Source organism: Zea mays, chromosome 6, assembly GCF_902167145.1.
Source record: "Zea mays cultivar B73 chromosome 6, Zm-B73-REFERENCE-NAM-5.0, whole genome shotgun sequence".
Classification (NCBI taxonomy): Eukaryota; Viridiplantae; Streptophyta; class Magnoliopsida; order Poales; family Poaceae; genus Zea; species Zea mays.
The window spans coordinates 181,179,833-181,196,963 of NC_050101.1; the positions used below are offsets into that span (position 1 = coordinate 181,179,833).

General features: G+C 51.9%; 2 protein-coding genes across 7 annotated transcripts; one reads left to right on the forward strand and one right to left on the reverse strand.

The window, feature by feature from the left end:
* Positions 1 to 499: 499 nt before the first annotated feature.
* LOC118472281 (uncharacterized) lies at positions 500 to 13,871 on the reverse strand. Of its 3 annotated transcripts, none has more exons than XM_035960259.1 (2): positions 7,083 to 10,278; positions 500 to 6,981 (listed from the first exon to the last, which is right to left on the reverse strand). In XM_035960259.1, the coding sequence occupies exon 2, from the start codon at positions 3,409 to 3,411 to the stop codon at positions 2,260 to 2,262; it is 1,152 nt and encodes a 383-aa protein (XP_035816152.1). In that variant the 5' UTR covers positions 3,412 to 6,981; positions 7,083 to 10,278; the 3' UTR covers positions 500 to 2,259. The 3 variants fall into 3 exon arrangements, 2 of the variants coding, with proteins under 2 accessions (XP_035816152.1, XP_035816153.1); XM_035960260.1 differs by lacking the exon at positions 7,083 to 10,278 and adding an exon at positions 13,247 to 13,678 and having other exon boundaries at positions 538 to 6,335; XR_004850434.1 differs by lacking the exons at positions 500 to 6,981; positions 7,083 to 10,278 and adding exons at positions 12,734 to 13,169; positions 13,247 to 13,871.
* LOC109940246 (uncharacterized) lies at positions 10,366 to 13,271 on the forward strand. 4 transcript variants are annotated; one of them, XM_020539684.3, is made up of 4 exons: positions 10,366 to 10,961; positions 11,341 to 11,460; positions 12,953 to 13,025; positions 13,099 to 13,271. In XM_020539684.3, the coding sequence occupies exons 1-4, from the start codon at positions 10,860 to 10,862 to the stop codon at positions 13,116 to 13,118; spliced, it is 315 nt and encodes a 104-aa protein (XP_020395273.1). In that variant the 5' UTR covers positions 10,366 to 10,859; the 3' UTR covers positions 13,119 to 13,271. The 4 variants fall into 4 exon arrangements, with proteins under 4 accessions (XP_020395273.1, XP_020395270.1, XP_020395274.1 ...); XM_020539681.3 differs by having other exon boundaries at positions 12,953 to 13,271; XM_020539685.3 differs by lacking the exon at positions 12,953 to 13,025 and having other exon boundaries at positions 10,377 to 10,961.
* Positions 13,872 to 17,131: the final 3,260 nt, after the last annotated feature.

Sequence of the window (17,131 nt, forward strand, 5' to 3'; positions counted from 1 at the left end):
CATGGATCATGCTCTGAGGCCCTAGACTACATTATGAGAAACGGTGGAATTATCAATGCAGAAAGTTACCCATACAAGGAAGCCCAAGGGCCTGTCCGGTCTATCACGGTACATAATTCAACCTCCCCACCACACTTTCTGTAATGAGATGGTTTGTGTACCACCTGTGTTATGATTACTGAATAATAAATTTTTGCAAGATGATCCTTGTAGTAAAGTGACTGTGTATCATCATAATTTTTAATTACTTGTGTTTGTACTGTATAGGCTCCTGGTGTTAAGATAGTTGATTATCATCTCATATTAAATGGAAGTGAAAGAATGTTAAAGTGGGCAGTCGCCAAGAGCCCTGTGCTTGTAACTATTGGGGCTGATGACAGTTTCCTGATCGAAAAAAAGGTATTCTCTTACTTCTCCAAACATATGGTTTTTTTGATTTCCTGGAGCTTACTGTCATGTATTGATGTTGTGTGTGTGTTTTTAGATTAAATCATAATTCTTTTCTGTTTTTTTACTTATCTGCAGGTAGTCCTTGATGGACCAGCCTATACATTAGATGACACGGAAGATCAGGGTATAGCTCATGCTGTATTAGTCATTGGCTATGGAGAGACGGATCTCGGCCAAAAAGTCTGGCTGGTCAAGAGCTCCCATGACGGTGAAATGTTCCTTTGTGTGGCTAGGGACACTGGCAAGATTGGAGGCGCGTTTGGTATTACTAGGAGAATCATACAAGTTGAGGTGGCTGGACGAGTGGATGTTACGGTGAAGTCAGATGAGGAGATGGGTGTGACTCTTCGCACAGATTTTTGGTCCATCTAATGAGAAGAAGAATTCTTGCCCACAAGGTCAGCTGCTGTATATGCTGATGATGACTCTGATGCTGAGTAAGATCGTTCATTAGGTATGGAAATCTTTACAGCACAACTTTGCCCGCAGGCATGTGAATGCTATCTCTAAGTCGGAGATGAGGTCGCAGGCTTTTCTTGTCTTGACCACGATGTCATCGACATAAGCCTCGACCGTTTTGCCGATGTGATCCCCGAACACATGGTTCATACACTGCTGGTACGTGGCCCCCGCATTCCTTAGGCCGAAGGGCATGGTAGTGTAGCAATATATGTCGTATGGTGTGATAAAAGAAGTCGCGAGCTGGTCGGACTCTTTCATCTTGATTTGATGGTAACCGGAGTAAGCGTCAAGGAAAGACAGGGTTTCACACCCTGCAGTGGAGTCAACGATTTGATCGATCCGAGGCAGAGGGCAGGGAACCTTTGGACATGCCTTATTTAGACCAGTGTAATCCACACACATCCTCCATTTCCCTCCCTTTTTCTTAACTAGCACACGGTTAGCTAACCATTCGGGGTAAAAGACTTCCTTGATGAACCCAGCCGCCAAAAGCTTGTGGACCTCCTGCCCGATGATTCTGCGCTTTTCCTCGTCGAAGCGGCGCAGGTGTTGCGCTTTTCCAAGGAGTGCTCGGCGACATCCCTCGGTATGTCAGGCATGTCCGAGGGACTCCACGCGAATATTTCGGCATTCGCGCGGAGCAAGTCGACGAGCACTGCTTCCTATTTGGGGTCGAGCTCGGAGCTGACCTTCAACGTCTTATCGCTGAAGCCGCTGGGATCGAGGGGGGTGGACTTGACTGCCTCGACCGGCTCGAAATTGTCGGCGTGCCGCTTGGGATCGAGCACCTCGTTGATGAGGTTCTCTAGGTCGGCGATGAGAGCCTCAGACTCAATGAGAGCCTCGGCGTACTCGACGCACTCAACGTCGCACTCGTATGCATGGCAATATGTGGGGCCGACAGTGATGACCCCCTTGGGCCCGGCATCTTCAGCTTGAGGTAGGTGTAGTTCGGGATGGCCATGAACTTGGCATAACATGGCCTCTCTAAGATAGCGTGGTAGGCACCTCGGAACCCTACCACCTCGAAGATGAGGACCTCCTTCCTGAAGTTGGAGGGGATGCCGAAGCAAACGGGCAGATCGATCTGCCTGAGGGGTTGGACTCGCTTGTCGGGGGTGATGCCGTGGAATGGTGCGGCGCCAGCTCGGATCTGGGACTTGCTGATCCCCATGAGCTCTAGGGTCTCGGCATAGATGATGTTGAGGCTGCTGCCTCCATCCATGAGGACTTTGGAGAGTCGGGTGTTGCCGATGACAGGGTCGACGATGAGCGGGTACTTTCCTGGGTTCGGAATGTAGTCTGGGTGGTCATCTCGGTCGAAGGTGATGGCTTTGTCTGACTAGTCTAGGTAGACCGGCATTGCCACTTCGACCCGACCGAGAAGACCTCCCATCGTTCCTGTTTCCGCTGTCGTGCTGAAAGGTTCACCATTGGCCCACCGAAGATCATGAAGCAGTTGTGGACCTCTAGGAACTCCTCGTCCTTGTTGTCGCCCTTGTCACCAAAGCCCTTCTTGCCATCGTCCGCCGAGGGGTTGGGCTTGTTGAAGTAGCGTCGGAGCATGTCACATTCTTCGAGGGTGTGCTTGACTGGGCCCTTGTGATAGGGGCACGACTCCTTGAGCATCTTGTCAAAGACATTGGGACCCCCGAGGGTGCCTCGGGGATTTCTACGGTCCGTAGCGGCGACAAGATCGGTCTTGAGGACTTCGTGCTTCCCCTGTGGTGCCTTCTTCTTATTCTTCTCGGGGTTGCATTGGGTGGTCGCCTCGGGGGCGTCCTCCTTCCGCTTCCCCTTGCCTTTGTCCTCGGGGAAAATGGCCTCGACGGCCTCCTGCCCTGAAGCGAACTTGGTGGCGATGTCCGTCAACTCGCTCGCTTTGGTGGGGGTCTTGCGACCCAGCTTGCTGACGAGATCTCGGCAGGTGGTGCCGGCAAGGAATGCCCTGATGACATCTGAGTCGGTGATGTTGGGCAGCTCGGTGCGTTGCTTGGAGAATCGCCGGATGTACTCGCGTAGGGCTTCATCCGGCTTCTGCCGGCAGCTCCTGAGGTCCCAGGAGTTACCGGGGCGCACGTATGTGCCCTGGAAGTTTCCCTCGAAGACCCTAACCAGGTCGTCCCAGTCGTGAATCTGTGCGGGCGAAAGGTGCTCGAGCCAGGCTCGAGCAGCGTCGGATAGGAACAGGGGCAAGTTGCGAATTATGAGTTTGTCGTCGTTCGTACCTCCCAACTGACATGCCAGGCGGTAATCAGCGTGCCATAGCTCGGGCTTCGTTTCCCCCGAGTACTTGGTGATGGTAGTCGGTGCTCGGAACTGAGCCGAGAATGGTGCCCTGCGTATAGCTCGCGCTGAAGACTTGTTGGCCCAGAGGTTCGGGTGAGGGGCTTCGGTCTTCCTCACTGTCGTAGCGCCCACCCCGCCGAGGGTGGTAGCCTCGCGTGGCGTGACGGCGGTCATCGTGACATAGTCGCTCGCCGAGGCGGGCTCAGACATCGTGATTCTGGCGGTTGTCGAAGAGGCGGTCTCGGACCTTGGGGGCTTTGTCCCTTGCGGGCTCGGGATGGACCGAGGCCTCTCGCTCCTGACGGGAGGGCCCCGCTCGGTGCTCCGAGGAAGGCTCTCGAAGTCGGGAGGCAGAGCTCTCGGTCTGCTGGACCGCGGCGCATTCCAGGAGACCCTTGATCTCGCTTTGGACTCGGTGCCCCTCGATAATGGATGGCTCCGGCATTGGTCAGAGCAAGATTGCCGCCGCAGCGAGGTTCTGACTGGCCCTATTAAAGACTAGGGGTTGCTCGGCCCCTGCATCCTCGACGATGCGATGGTGGACGTCGCGTGATCTGGCGCGTGCCCCTCCGTTGGGGCTCAGCCTGCCCTTTCCTGACTTGCTGGAGTTGTCGTAATCATTGCTGCTCCTCATCGAGTTTGGCCTAAATCTCATGGAGTTGTTCGAGTTGTGCGTCCTGACTCCCCGCGGGGGCCCGAACCACATCCCGCTCCCTCGGGCCTTCGATGCGCGGCGCCGGTGTTGGGGTGTTGTCGATCCTGGGCATGCCAAGCTGGTTCTCTCCTCCATGCTCCTCGTGCTCAGCGTGGAAGCATTCTCGAGTCGGGTTGTAACCTTCATCGTCGGAGCTGTAGTCGTTGGAGTCATCGGAGAGGTAGTAGTCGCACGCGGACAGGAAGTGCCGCATGGACCCGAGATCGCAGAGCCCGAAAAAGTCCAGGCCAGGATCTAGGTCATCTCCTACTTCGGAGTCCACGTGCTCCGAGGTTGGAGTGGTTGCAAGCAGGTCCAGTGTTGACTGCAGATGGTGTCCTGGAAGTTCAGTATATGCACTCATGTGGGTACTTACTGAAGAAGGATAGCCTGCAGCGACATTGCTCATCCCGAAAGGGAGAGAGCGTGACGTCGATCCTACCTCCCGGATTGCGGGAGGAGGGGCTGATGGACTTATCGTGGAAGCAACGTGTGTAGCCGTCGTCGTTCTTGGTGCGAGGCTAACGTCAGACAGGTCCCTCACAAGGGAGTCTGCGCCATCGGCCTGCCCAGAAGCGCCGGCCGGGCGGGAAGCACCGCCCGCGGTGCGGTTGCGGTTGTTCCGTCTCCGTCTCCTCCGGCGAGAGGGACGGCGGCGGAGGTCTGGGTGTCCCTCCTCTGGCCAGGGGAGCAGGAGCGGTCGTGCTCCTCCCGGTTGGGAGAAACGGTAGTCGTCGTCGGTGTGATGTCTAGGTGGGAGGAGTACCATGTCATAATCGTAGCCAAGGGACATGAACTCAAGACTCCCGAACCAGATCACCGTGCCAAGCGGAAAAGGGTTTTCAGGATTTGCCATCCGGAACCTTGATGGAAATGTGTTGTCAACACGCAGCGTCTCCTACCTGGCGCGCCAACTGTCGGTGTTTTGAACCCATGGGTCCTAACCGACCAGTGAATTTGTGCTGCGTGCCCTTGTCCCGGATGGTTGATGCAAGAAGACACACAAGGTATATCCTAGTTTGGGCAAGAGAAGGCCCTACTTCCAGCGGGGGGGAGGAGACTTGTATTATCTTGCACCTAAGTGCTCGTAGTAGGGGATACAAGTGAGTCGAGAGAGGGAGTGAGTCTCAAGTCTCTGAGTATGATTGAGGCAAGTGCCAATATCAGGAGTGGAGTGAGGAGTGCACCGTGAAGTGTTGTCCTCGACCTGCCTAGAGAAGGCCCTGGGCTCCTCCTTTTATAGTCGCAAGGAGAGGGCCCAGGTGTACAGGTGTAGCTATGCTATTGTTGTGGTCGGAGGAGGCGTGTCCGAGCCCTGTAGCGGTAGGACCGGCGGGATGGCCCTTGTCCTTTGCGTCGTCTTCGGTCAGCAGAAGGACGCCTGATCCCTGTAGCCTGTCTTTTGATTAGGTAGAGAGCCGAGGCCAGGGTCGGGAGCATGGGCGTGTCCGAGCCTGTCCCGTTCAGGAGTGCGGATGAGACGTTTCCAAGCGTGTCGAGTCGGAGCTGTTGAAACAGCGCTCGGTATGGTGAAAAAGTGTGTGGTAATCTGGTTCAGGCGTCATCCGGGATGGTGGAAAGTAGATTGGACGCCAGTCTTGTTGTTTCTGTAGCCATCCTGTCTTCAGCGGGGTTCGCGGGAGAGCAGGTGGCATCGCATGTTTCCCTGTTGGAGCAGTTGGCCGAGGCTGGGCTCGGGCGAGGCGAAGATTTCTCCCGAGGCCGAGTGCCGGGATCAGATGTTGCATGTAGTCACACTCTGAGTGGTTGAAACAGTGGTCGGAGTGGGGGAACAGTACCCCGTATTTTCGCTCTGACCGTCGTCGTGGGAGGTAAAAGTAGATTAGACCGTAGTCGTGTCGCCCTGTATTGACTTTGGCACCTGCAGCGGGACAGGTGACCGTACAGACTACATTAAATGCGCATGTTCTGGGATCGGAGTGGTTGGCCGAGGCGGGCACGCCCCGGAGCACTGCCCGAGACGCCCTCGGGCGAGTCAGAAATGCGTTTCCCGCCCGAGGCTCTATCGAAACGTAGGATTACTGTTCGCCCGAGGTTGGGCTCGGGCGAAACGTAGTTGTGCTGTTGGCCTATGGTGCCTCGGGTGAGTCGCGATTTAGGTTCCGCGTGGCCTTGGTAGGATGGGAGCGTGTTTGTTTTGCGACCCCTTCTTACCCAGGCGTTTAGGTATTTTTAGGGACGTAATCAGGGTACCCTTAATTACGGTACCCGACACATAGCGAACTGGAGGAACTATGGTGAGCATCAGGATATCACGAACATATATAGTCCAGAATCAACTTATGGGAATAACGTAGAACCAAAGCAATCATACACGCTAAAAAGCCACGAGGTACAACTCTGCAAGCATGTCAACTCACCAAAGTGATGAAAAGGAATATGCGATGAGCGTCCTCTTGCAGAATCCTCCAACCGTCACCTAACAAGGAAAGAGCCAGGCATTAAAACAAGTAGCTCAACTATATTTACAAATGGCTCGCTTAGATCCAAATATAGATGTCCAAACGGACCACCCAACACGGACCTGGCCCGAACCCATTTCGGCCCGGTACGAATAGGGCCGGGCCAGGCACGGCTCGTTGATGCTTCGGGCCGGGTCGTGCTAGCCCACGTGTCTAGGGACATGTCCAAACCCGGCACGCACAGGGGAAAAATCGTGCCGGGCCGACCCGTTGGCCCAGTGGGCCTTAACGTACCGGGCCGGCCACTGGCCCGAACCAACAGTAGATCAGTATATAAATACATACATTTAACAGAATTAATCATATATAATAACATATTATTTACATATATTAAGGCAACAAAATTCATTTATCAATTCACATGATAATATCGTATTGATACAAATATGATGAGCTGCAAAAGCAAAAGCCGATCGTGGCGTTAATTCTTGATGACAGACAGCCAGGCGATTGCTGCTCTGACGGAGCATCCAATTCTTCTCTTCTTTTCGCGGAGCAGATCTGAATATCTGATGCAAAAAGCCTGAGAGAGCTCCGCAGGACGGCAGGAGCATGCATGCGCGGTGTCTATTATCTCCAAAAATAAATCTCCAGAGGGACCAGCTGCGCTGACGAGATTTGTATCTCCGTGAGCAAGGATGGATCATGGATGCAAGTAAAATCTCCAAAACTAAATTTGTAATAAATCTGAATAATATTTATACCTTTAAATCATGAGACAGAGCAGCTGTGCCGTGCGCAGACGAGATCCGAAGGGACCAGCTACGCTGACGAGATTCGGCCGGGATGGCGCCGTTGCCGCGGACGAGATCCAGAGGGATCAGCTGCGATGAGATTCGACCGGGATGGCGCCGTAGCTGAGGCTGCCGAACAGGACGGCGCGGCACACCAGACCAGAGACGAAGAGGCAGAGACGGACCTTTCAAAGCAGAAGAACCAGAGGCCAGAGCCGGACAAACCTTGCACCAGAGGAATGGACGAAGGAGGAGTGGAGGACGGATCACCACAGCCGCTGTAGCGTCGAGGTCGGGACTCAGGAGTCGCCGAGACGATGGGGGAAAACGGCGGCGCCGCCGCCAGAGACCGAGGCGAGACGAGAGGGATAGGCGTCAGGCGATAGGGTTTGCCGTTTGCGAGACTGCGACTGGCTGCGAGAGGAAAATGACGGCCGGGTGTTTGTTTTTGGCCGGGGTCACGCGAATTGGGCCGGCGCGGCAGTGCGGCCTGCGGGAGTGCGAGTCAAATACGCGGGCCGCCGTCGTGCCGATCCATATATCGGGCCGGGCCGGGCCGGGCCAAAGCACGCGGGTCGCCGTAGCTGTCCATACTCGGCCCGCTAAACGGGCCGTGCCGGCCCGGGCCCGTAACCAACCGTGTCGGGCCGTGTTTGGACCGGGCTAAATTCGTGTCGTGCCACGGGTCAAACGGGCGGCCCGCATTGTTTGGACATCTATAGATCCAAAGTGCACACAGCAACAACAACATAAGCATCAAGTGAGAGCAATCTAGACATTGACATATCTATTTGGGCCCATATTTATTTGACCTGGTTCGAACCGACATTTCTAAGGATTCATCAAAAGGAGGAACCTAACCACGAAGCTGAAGATCACAGAAGGGAAAAGGCAGACGACACCTAATCAACAAAAAATATACGTGGCAAACGATACTGAAGATAAAAGGCACTCATGATTGATAGGACATATCCATGGCAAACAAAACTATTGTCCATTCATCCACAGCAGGTCCTAACCCCTTCGCGACCACCTACACTTCATGCTATAGACTGGATAGCAGGTCGCCTACCACCATACATTGTAGTTTTCATCGAAGGATTCTCCATACTGTTAGGATGTACCAAATGCCTGGACAGCCTAGCCTAACAGAACCTATAGACACTTGTGTTGCCAGGACCCAAACATCAGTGTGAATGCAAAAGAAACCACGGTGAATGTAACCCGCTCAAGTAAGCTGATGGGGGCACAGGACGCCTAGAGCATGAACCGAAGAACACCACATGAAGCAGGCGAATAAGATGCAGAGTCAGCCGTCGCTAGCAAGACAAACCTGCACCAACGGAGACCTCCACACGATCTAGGTCACGAACAGAAGAAACACCAACTCAAGCCACCCCATGATGACGGCACCTGGCGGCATAAAGGACGAAACCCAAATCTGAAGGAATGAGGAACACAGATGTTGGGGATCTGCATGCGCTGCCGTCGGAAACGTGAACCGGGGAAGGGGAGGACGAGGAAGGAGACAACAAAGGAGCGGAAGGTACCACTTTATGCCCAGCACCTCGCAGACGCCCATTCCTCGTCACCGTTGAGACACGCGGACGCTGTAGAGGCTTGTCTCGGCGGGCTTAGCGAGGAGAGGCGTCAGCAGGGCCAAGAATCTCCTCCCGCAGCGGCTGACTGTGGTCCCGCGTGGAACATGGGGCCAGGACCGCAGCAGCAGATCCGTCTCGACGGGGAGTAAAGTGCGTTCCGGAGATCGGACCCGGGCGTGGAGAGCCACGTCGCCCACACAGGAGGACGACCGTCCACGACGCCCATGCCGACGACCGTGACCGAATGACTGTGGGCCCGCGCAGCAGCGACGAATCTGCGACGACGCGCGACTAGGTGGAGGCTACCTCCGTTTCTTCGACGCGAGCTCGCCGTCAGCGGAGGATGGGCGTGGCCAGCGCCCACGCCCCCGAGAGTTGGGACGGAGCAGCGAGCGGCAAGGAGAGACGGACGGAGGCCCCAAGGATGGACGGAGACCCGAGCCCCCAAAGAGACAGACGGAGGGCAGCTGTAGCGACGGACGCCGGAGGGCAGCTGTAGCGACGGACGAGACAGAGGGGTGGGAAGAGGTCCAGACGCCATGGGTAGAGGAGAGAGAGAGCGCGTGCCGCACGGGCCCGCGTGACACACCGCGGAGGGAGAAAAGAGACCCGTGACTTCGTATCCACGCTTCGCACAGCGAACGGGTGAACAATCGTGAAACGCGAGCGTGCGAGTAAGAGGGTTGTAGTTTTGAGAACTTTGATGTGTATAGATAAAGGTACAATTATTAGTAACCGCTTTCACTGCTTGTATATGTAATCGAATAACATGAATAGGAGATAAATAGGTATAGCACAAAGTATCTATGATCATATATGACAAAGTAATCGAATAGCCTACTGGTCGCGGCAGCTCGAATCTCTGCCTTCTTCCCGATCTCGGAGTAGAGCCCGGGTCCCGCGGCGGCCATGGCTATCGGAGAAGGCAGAGGCGGAGACGGCGCCGGTGTCGAGGAGGGGGGATTTTGGGCCGGGGACGGCGAAACGGGAAGCGGGATACACGGACCTGCTACTGAGCGGTATGAGGCAAATTGAATTTCTTTTCTATATAATAGAGACGGGAGCAAAGCTCGCCGTTCGTGATGTCCACGTCGGCCTTTTATTTTTCAGCCGCCGGATCTTCAAACAACGGACACGCCATCACTTATCGTTTCCCAGCCTCCATAGTACACGACGTTTCCAGAAGATTTCTTTCTATATAATAGAGACGGGAGCAAAGCTCGCCGTTCGTGATGTTCACGTCGGCCTTTTATTTTTTAGTCGTCGGATCTTCAAACAACGGACATGCCATCGCTTATCGTTTCTCAGCCTCCATAGTACACGACGTTTCCGGAAGATGCCAGACGGGCGAGGTAAAGCTCGCCGTTCGTGATGTCCACGTCGGCCTTTTATTTTTCAGCCGTCGGATCTTCAAACAACGGACACGCCATCGCTTATCGTTTCCCAGCCTCCATAGTACACGGCGTTTCCAGAAGATGCCGGACGGGCAAGGTAAATAATACTCCCTCCGTTCATAAATATATGACGTCGTTGACTTTTTTAAAAAACTTTGACTACTCGTCTTATTCAAAATAATCGTGAGTTATTATTTATTTTATTAGGATTTGTTTAATCATGAGTTATTATTTATTTTATTGGGATTTATTTTATCACTCAAGGTAGTTTGAATATGACTTAAAATTTTACATTTTTGAATAAATATTTTGAATAAGACGAGTCAAAGGTTTCGAAAAAACTAAACGGTGCCATGTATTTGTGAACGGCTACTGTCGTCATCCTTTCGCGAAGCGCCCATCACATGCCACATGTCCAATCCCCGTCCCCTTCTCCTTCTACCTCCCCAGCCAAGCGCTCCGTCTGAAAGCGCCATCCGCCTCATTCGTCCAGAGCTTGTCGCCGCTGGTCGCTGCTCCCCTGACGCGTGGGCTGCCACTGGCCGAGGGAGGCCGCCGTCCTGGTGGATGAGGTCCGCATGCCGGAGCAAGACGCGAAGGAGCCGGCGTCGGCCGCAGAGCAGATCTTGACGCCGGAGAAACCGGAGGCGCTAAGAGCGCGCGGCTGCAGCATGGCGCTCTCCGTTAAGGGCATCTGTCGAGCCGCGCTTGGGTTGCGGCGGCACAGACTGAGGCGACAACACTGATAGCGGATGACCTCGAGTCTGTCGAGCGGGAGCTCAGCATTGGCGTCGGGGCTGCACGGAGCCCCGTCAAGCACAACTGCACAAGGCGGAGGTCAAACTGCCGGAGAGGTAAATATCCTTCCCCCGATGTGATTTCGGATCCAGTTCACGTTTGGAAAATCGAACTGCTTGCAGAAAAGTTTTCAGTAATGCTGACTTTTACTTTCGCTAATCTGAATTACACCTCTCGACGAAAGGGGAGGGCATTTTTTTTAGGTTGATTAGCAGCGAATTTAGGTAACAGAATATTGAGTTGCGGATTTATCTAACACAATACAACATCAATAATTCCTAGATGATTCGTTTCTCTGGTGGTGATATATTTATCTATTGTAGCTATGAGATGCTACGTGAGTTATTCAAAGGTCTCCAGTGCTCCATGCGATTGTTCTGTACATTTGGTCCTTTTCGCAATGACACAACATGTTGCATGTACCCTGATTTTCAGGTGAGCCTGCTACTCGGTGCTGCTGACAATGTCTTCAAGCAAGAGGGTGAAACGGCATACCTAGCGTCAAAAAGGAATATTAAGCAGAGGCTTGTGGCATTCTACATGTACCACCCTGAGGTAAGGAAACCGTTTTGTGCTTCGCACTTGGTTACTGCTTCATCAGAAGTTCGGAGTTGTTTTTCTAATCAGATAACGACTGTCAATAATAATGTTGTCTATGTTTTTAATCACCCTAAGCTAAGAAAACTGTTTTGTGCTTCACACTTGATTACTGAATTTTATTCAACTACAGGCTTATATCAAGCCAAGAATATAGTGCAAAAAATGCTTGTAGCCAGGGTGTTTTAAACCTGTAAGCATGCAACCAGCAAAACTAAGGGCACCACCTTAAAAAACCGATGTTAACTGCCTGATTTCTTGGCTGCCTAGTCACAGAGTTTAGCTGAGGCTACCCTGCTATGAACCTGATACACTCCATTAATTGAAGATTCTATTTTTTTCATTCGATTTTGTGTGTGCATTAGTGCCGTCTATTATGAACAGTCCAATATACAGTACTATATGCGTTCTTATATAATGATATGCTCATGTTTCATACTATGCGTTCCTCCGTAGTCCTGCGATTTACCTGTTTTCAGACCAATTAGATTGCATCTGAAAAAGTGATGCTTCTTAGTACTAAACTCTTTTCCTATAGGCTTTAGGCCAGTAAAAAGAATATATCTATTCAGTAATTTAACACATTTTGTAGGCTTTATGTCAGTAAAAAGAATATATCTATTCATGGTTCTATCCGGTTTCCCATGGTTCGAAATCTCATTTACCTGATCTAGACAGAGTTATATTGCCCACGACCACATTTCAGGTTTATGTAAATTTTTCCAGCTACTGCTAAAGATGTGTTTTCAATAACATTCGGGTATTGTTCATTGCAGCTACTAATACTTGTGTATTACTTTGTTAGTAATCTATCCTATATTGAAATTCCAAACTAACATTCATGTTTGGTAATACACTATTTTTTGTCTTCTCTCTCGCAGAGTCCTTTTGAATTTCCTGACAAGACAAGTATTGCATCGTCCAAGTTTTGTTCTATTTATGAACCCAAGTTGAAGCCTATTTTTTTAGATTCAGTTCTTCTGCCATTTCACTGTAACCGTGTCTGCTAACTTATATGAATATTTTTTTCCAATGCGCGCGAAGCGCGTACCAGTTACTAGTGGATACAAGAACCCGGTATCAATCTGTTTTTTCGTTTCAGTAGACCATTGTGTGACACCAGTTCCCAATTTTGGTCCTTGGAAAGAGAAGAGTGAGTGCAAGAAACAACAATACACAACAAAGTTGGATTGCAAACAACAGATAGGGATTTCACAGCAAGGGAGTTTCATAGACAAATTTCTTTTTTTTTCTGTCTCCAAGGCAATACTCATTTTTTGAAAAAAAAACTCAAAAGAAAACAAAAAAATTAGAAATTACTAACGACCAGGTGTTCAGAAAACAATGGCTGGGAGATATTGTGAGAACTAAAATTAGCTAATGGTTATGCTCTTATCTAAATCTAGTTATCAGTCATATTTCTTCTCTTTCATGCCTCTTCTGTGTATAGGATAGGAGCAAAGGGAGACATAGTCACACAGTTGGTTGTTTGATTACCATGTCACTGAAACAGCATATGCCAGGCATGCAAAGGTCCTTTTTATCTATTGTTGACCTCAAAATAATCCCTGGTGGTAATATCATTTTTGGTTTCAGATACGAGTACCGTCAAATGAGAAGAGGAATGGAAGCACATCATCTTCTGTCAGCTAAATCCTGCTCTTACCCTTGGAGTAAAAGCGAGCGTGTAAAACATACATGGCACATGTGAAATTGATACAAGTCAAGCTTGAAGGGGGCGTACCAGCTTTTAAATCTTCTTGTTCTTAGCTGAGTCCTGAATGGATGCTTTGCTATTGTTCATGTGTGGAGTACTTTCACTCGCTCCTATTACTGTGCCGGTGCTGGAGTTGGAGGCAGCGGCACTCGTCGTCCTCGACGGACATGGGCTCAGAGATCCAGACATCATACGCATGCAGGGGACAGCGGGTGGTGGTGGTCGGCGTCGTCGGAGGCGGAGGAGCAGGAGGAGGAGGAGGAGAGGAGAGGATCCGATCTAGCGACTCGTAGAACTCCTTCTGTTCCACCTTCCCCTCGTCCGCTGGATCCAGCAGACCCCGCGCCGCCTCCGGCATTGCCGTCCTTTCGGCACCGGCCGCCACCTACTCATCCCATCCACCCGCGCGGCGCGCCCAAATGGCGAGTGGCTTCTATACGCGAGGTTTTTGGTATCGTGTCGTTGTTACTGCTGCTGCTGCGACTGCGATGCGGGGGGGAGGGAGCCTAGAGCCGAGCTGACACCTACGATGGTTCAGCAGGCAGCAGCGACTGGGTGGAAATGTTGAGCACGCACGGCGCCATTTGGCTAGGCTGCTCTGCTGGAAGGAGGAACGAATCCGAAGGCGGCTATGGCTGCTCAGTGCGATGCTGACCGCGCGCACGAGCAGCATGGGCAACACGCTCAGCGACGTAAAATAATCACTGATGCTGAGGCTGTGCGCAACGCATCCCCCTCCCCTTCCCTCTCCCCTTGCATGGGGGCTGTAGGGGTACTCCACGGCCGCAGCGGTGTCCCCTACAGCGCTCCCTACGTGCTGGCCCCCTTCTCTCTCCCCCAGATCTAGCGTGTCACTGTTCATCACCCTAAACACTGTGCTGTGGGTCCACGAGTAATTGTTAGTAGATAAAAAATTGATAGTGGTATAGAAAATGATATTTTATAGTGGTAGTGGGGTATAGGAGGAGTATTTAGGGGGAACCGCTGCGGGAGATGAAAAAATAGGGGGAAAAATAGGAGGAAAAAGTGATATAGGGGGAAAAATTTAAGGGTAACGGTTGCGGATAGCCTGAGCGCCCACACGAGCAGCATGGGCGACACGCGGGGACTGCTCGCTCCATGCCGCGCGCTGTAGGCCGCTGTAGCAGCTGGTTGAGAAACTCGTTCATAGAGGATGGCCGCCTGTAGAGCAATAACTCGCGACGCTGCGCACTTGGACCGTGCGGTGTTTTCGCCCCTTTTTCTCGGCATTTACGCCCGCGCGACGCCTCCGCGCTTCGACGTGACACGCGTCAAGACGATATTGGCGAAGCATCCCTGGAAACGCTCTCGTGCCTCCATTCCTTTTACTAATAAATAAATAAATAAATATAAACGGTAACGTGGACTAACCATTTGTTGTCGTCGCTTTGCTTGGCGACAATTTGTACATAATGTGAACGTAGGCATCATCATCATCTATTTATAGTCTGCCTTTTAGCGTCCTCTGTACCGTCGTGCTGGATTTAAAACGTTGAAGTGACTTCTGGCATCAGTAGGAAAAACTTCTACAGCAGTGCCACAAACTTCTACAGCAGGCATGCGCGGTGCAAATGGGCTCCTCAGCACTTGCTGTGTATGGAGTTACAGGCAATGATGTTTTACTTACGGCAAACATCCTAAATCACTGTACGAAGTTGTAACCAAGGGGGTGTTTGGTTTCTAGGGACTAATGTTTAGTCTTTTCATTTTATTCCTTTTTAGTCTATAAATTGCTAAATATAGAAACTAAAATAAAGTTTTAGTTTCTATATTTGGTAATTTTAGAACTAAAATGGAATAAAATGTAGGGACTAAACATTAGTCCCTACAAACCAAACACCCCCCAAGTTGCACATGCTATAGCCGCGTCGGGTTATGAGTTGGGTTCGGGAGACAGCGGTATGCTGCATGTGTATTGTGAACTTGGTTGCCAATAATTTGAAATGGTTATTCTATATATGTAAAACAAACAAACAAACAACAGGAGACATGGAGTTGAAAAGACTGACTTTGGAATCCAGAAAATGTGTTCAGCCTGAAATGTGTTCAGCCTGCGGAGTAGGAAATATATAAAACAAGAGTGTTGAGCACCGTTTGTGGCACTGGGCACGACCGGACGGTCCGGCCCATAGGCGCGGACGGTCCGCGATAGGATTAGATCAGGCTGTTAAAACTCCTATCTCCTCGCGTGTTTATCCCTCCAATCACGCGGGAGCTGTTGGAGAACGCAGTCCAGACCTCCTCCCTTTATATAGATGAAGGGTTACGGCCGATTGAGCTGGACACAATAGAACCCAAATCAATATATTACCAGTTCTTTACTTTCATGCCCTAGGAGTAGACAGTAATGTAGCCTTCTTCGTCTCAATCTTCACCTCTTTACGGCTCTACGTCGTCTGTAGGCGTCTTGGGTGGCCTGCCGACCTCAAGACATAACCTAGGATCTCTCCTCCCTGACGGGGTCCCTCCCGGGGGGTCAGATCCAGGTGCTATTGGCGAACGCCGCCGCCTTTGCGCACACGCGGACCGTCCGGCCACCCAGGCGCGGACCGTCCGGCCTCTCCGCAGAGAAGACCCCGCTCCTGCCACAGGTCGCGGACTGTCCGACCCTAGGCCGCGGACTGTCCGTGCCTCCGCAGAGAGCACCGCCGCCGGTACAACTCGTAGTGATTGGCGCCCAGATCGGCGCCAACACACTTTTTGGCGACTCCGCTGGGGACGAGGCGTGAAGGTCTATCAGATCGGCCCTCAATGGCCGGTTCAAAGGGCCCTTCCGATGTCTCTCCCAGCAACATCATCGAGCCGGCATGGGAAGCCATGCCGACTGAAGACTAGCAGGAATTCGAGGAGCATAAGGAAAGGCTGATCAAGGAGGCTAAGGCGAAATTTCTGGCCAACTTCAAGGTGGACAGGAATCAGAAGGTCGTCCGGGTGCGGGCGACTGATCCGGCCGCGCTCCAACCTGCTGCAGCAAACCCCAATGTAAGTACCGCAAACGATGTCCAATCCCTCAAGTCTTACGTTGATGAACAGCGCGAACAGATGCAGAAAATACTAGGGGGTATGCAAGAGGACCATAGAAAATTAGCGCGCGCATTTGAAAAATCCACTGTGCCCAATTTTCCATCACACAATATAGGCACCACACATGACGCACTAGAATCATCGGCTGCAAACGGGCATGTACAACCCCAACCATTATATGGCATGCCGTTGAACTCATACGTCGGCCAAACCCAACCTCCTGCACTGGTATGGGAAAAACCTGCTGATCTACCCATGGCCGGACCGTCCGCACATGAGCGCGGATCGTCCGGCCCACCGGCGGCTGGCCCTGTTTACCAAAACGGACCACCGAGATTCACGCCAGCGCCGCCACAGTCCGTGCAAACCCTAACAGACACGTTCGGACCGTCCGCGCATCACGGCGGACCGTCCGAACACCTCACCGGACAGTCCGCGCATAACGCCGGACCGTCCGCGCACGCGACCAACAGGGGGTATGTGGAACGTAATAATAGTTACATTCAGTAACCTATACTCCCGCCTCAGCCAAGCTTCCCCTTACTTCCCACCCCACAAATGCATGGGGGTGACCATTTTTCGGACACCATAAGACCGGAAAAATATTCTGACCAACAATATGATATACCTGGAGTAAGCATTAATGTCCCACAAGACCCAAACTCATGGGCAAGAAGGCAACATAATACCCAAACACCCACACCCATGTTGGACTAAAGGGCCGGTGGGCTACCACCGGCCGCCATTGACATAGTAAGGGAAGAAATAGCTGGGGCATTCCGAGATAAGCTCGGAGTTAGCGTGACCCCTGGGGGGCAGTCATATCGGAAACCATATGACAGCCGATTTGACTATCACCCGTACCCC

Coding starts and splice junctions, on each gene's coding strand:
- LOC118472281 (XM_035960259.1), bottom strand. CDS start 3,411: ATGTCTGAGCCCGCCTCGGCGAGCGACTATGTCACGATGACCGCCGTC.
- LOC109940246 (XM_020539681.3), top strand. CDS start 10,860: ATGACCTCGAGTCTGTCGAGCGGGAGCTCAGCATTGGCGTCGGGGCTG. Junction 10,962..11,340: donor GAGGTCAAACTGCCGGAGAG/GTAAATATCCTT, acceptor CCTGATTTTCAG/GTGAGCCTGCTACTCGGTGC. Junction 11,461..12,952: donor TCTACATGTACCACCCTGAG/GTAAGGAAACCG, acceptor TTCTGTGTATAG/GATAGGAGCAAAGGGAGACA.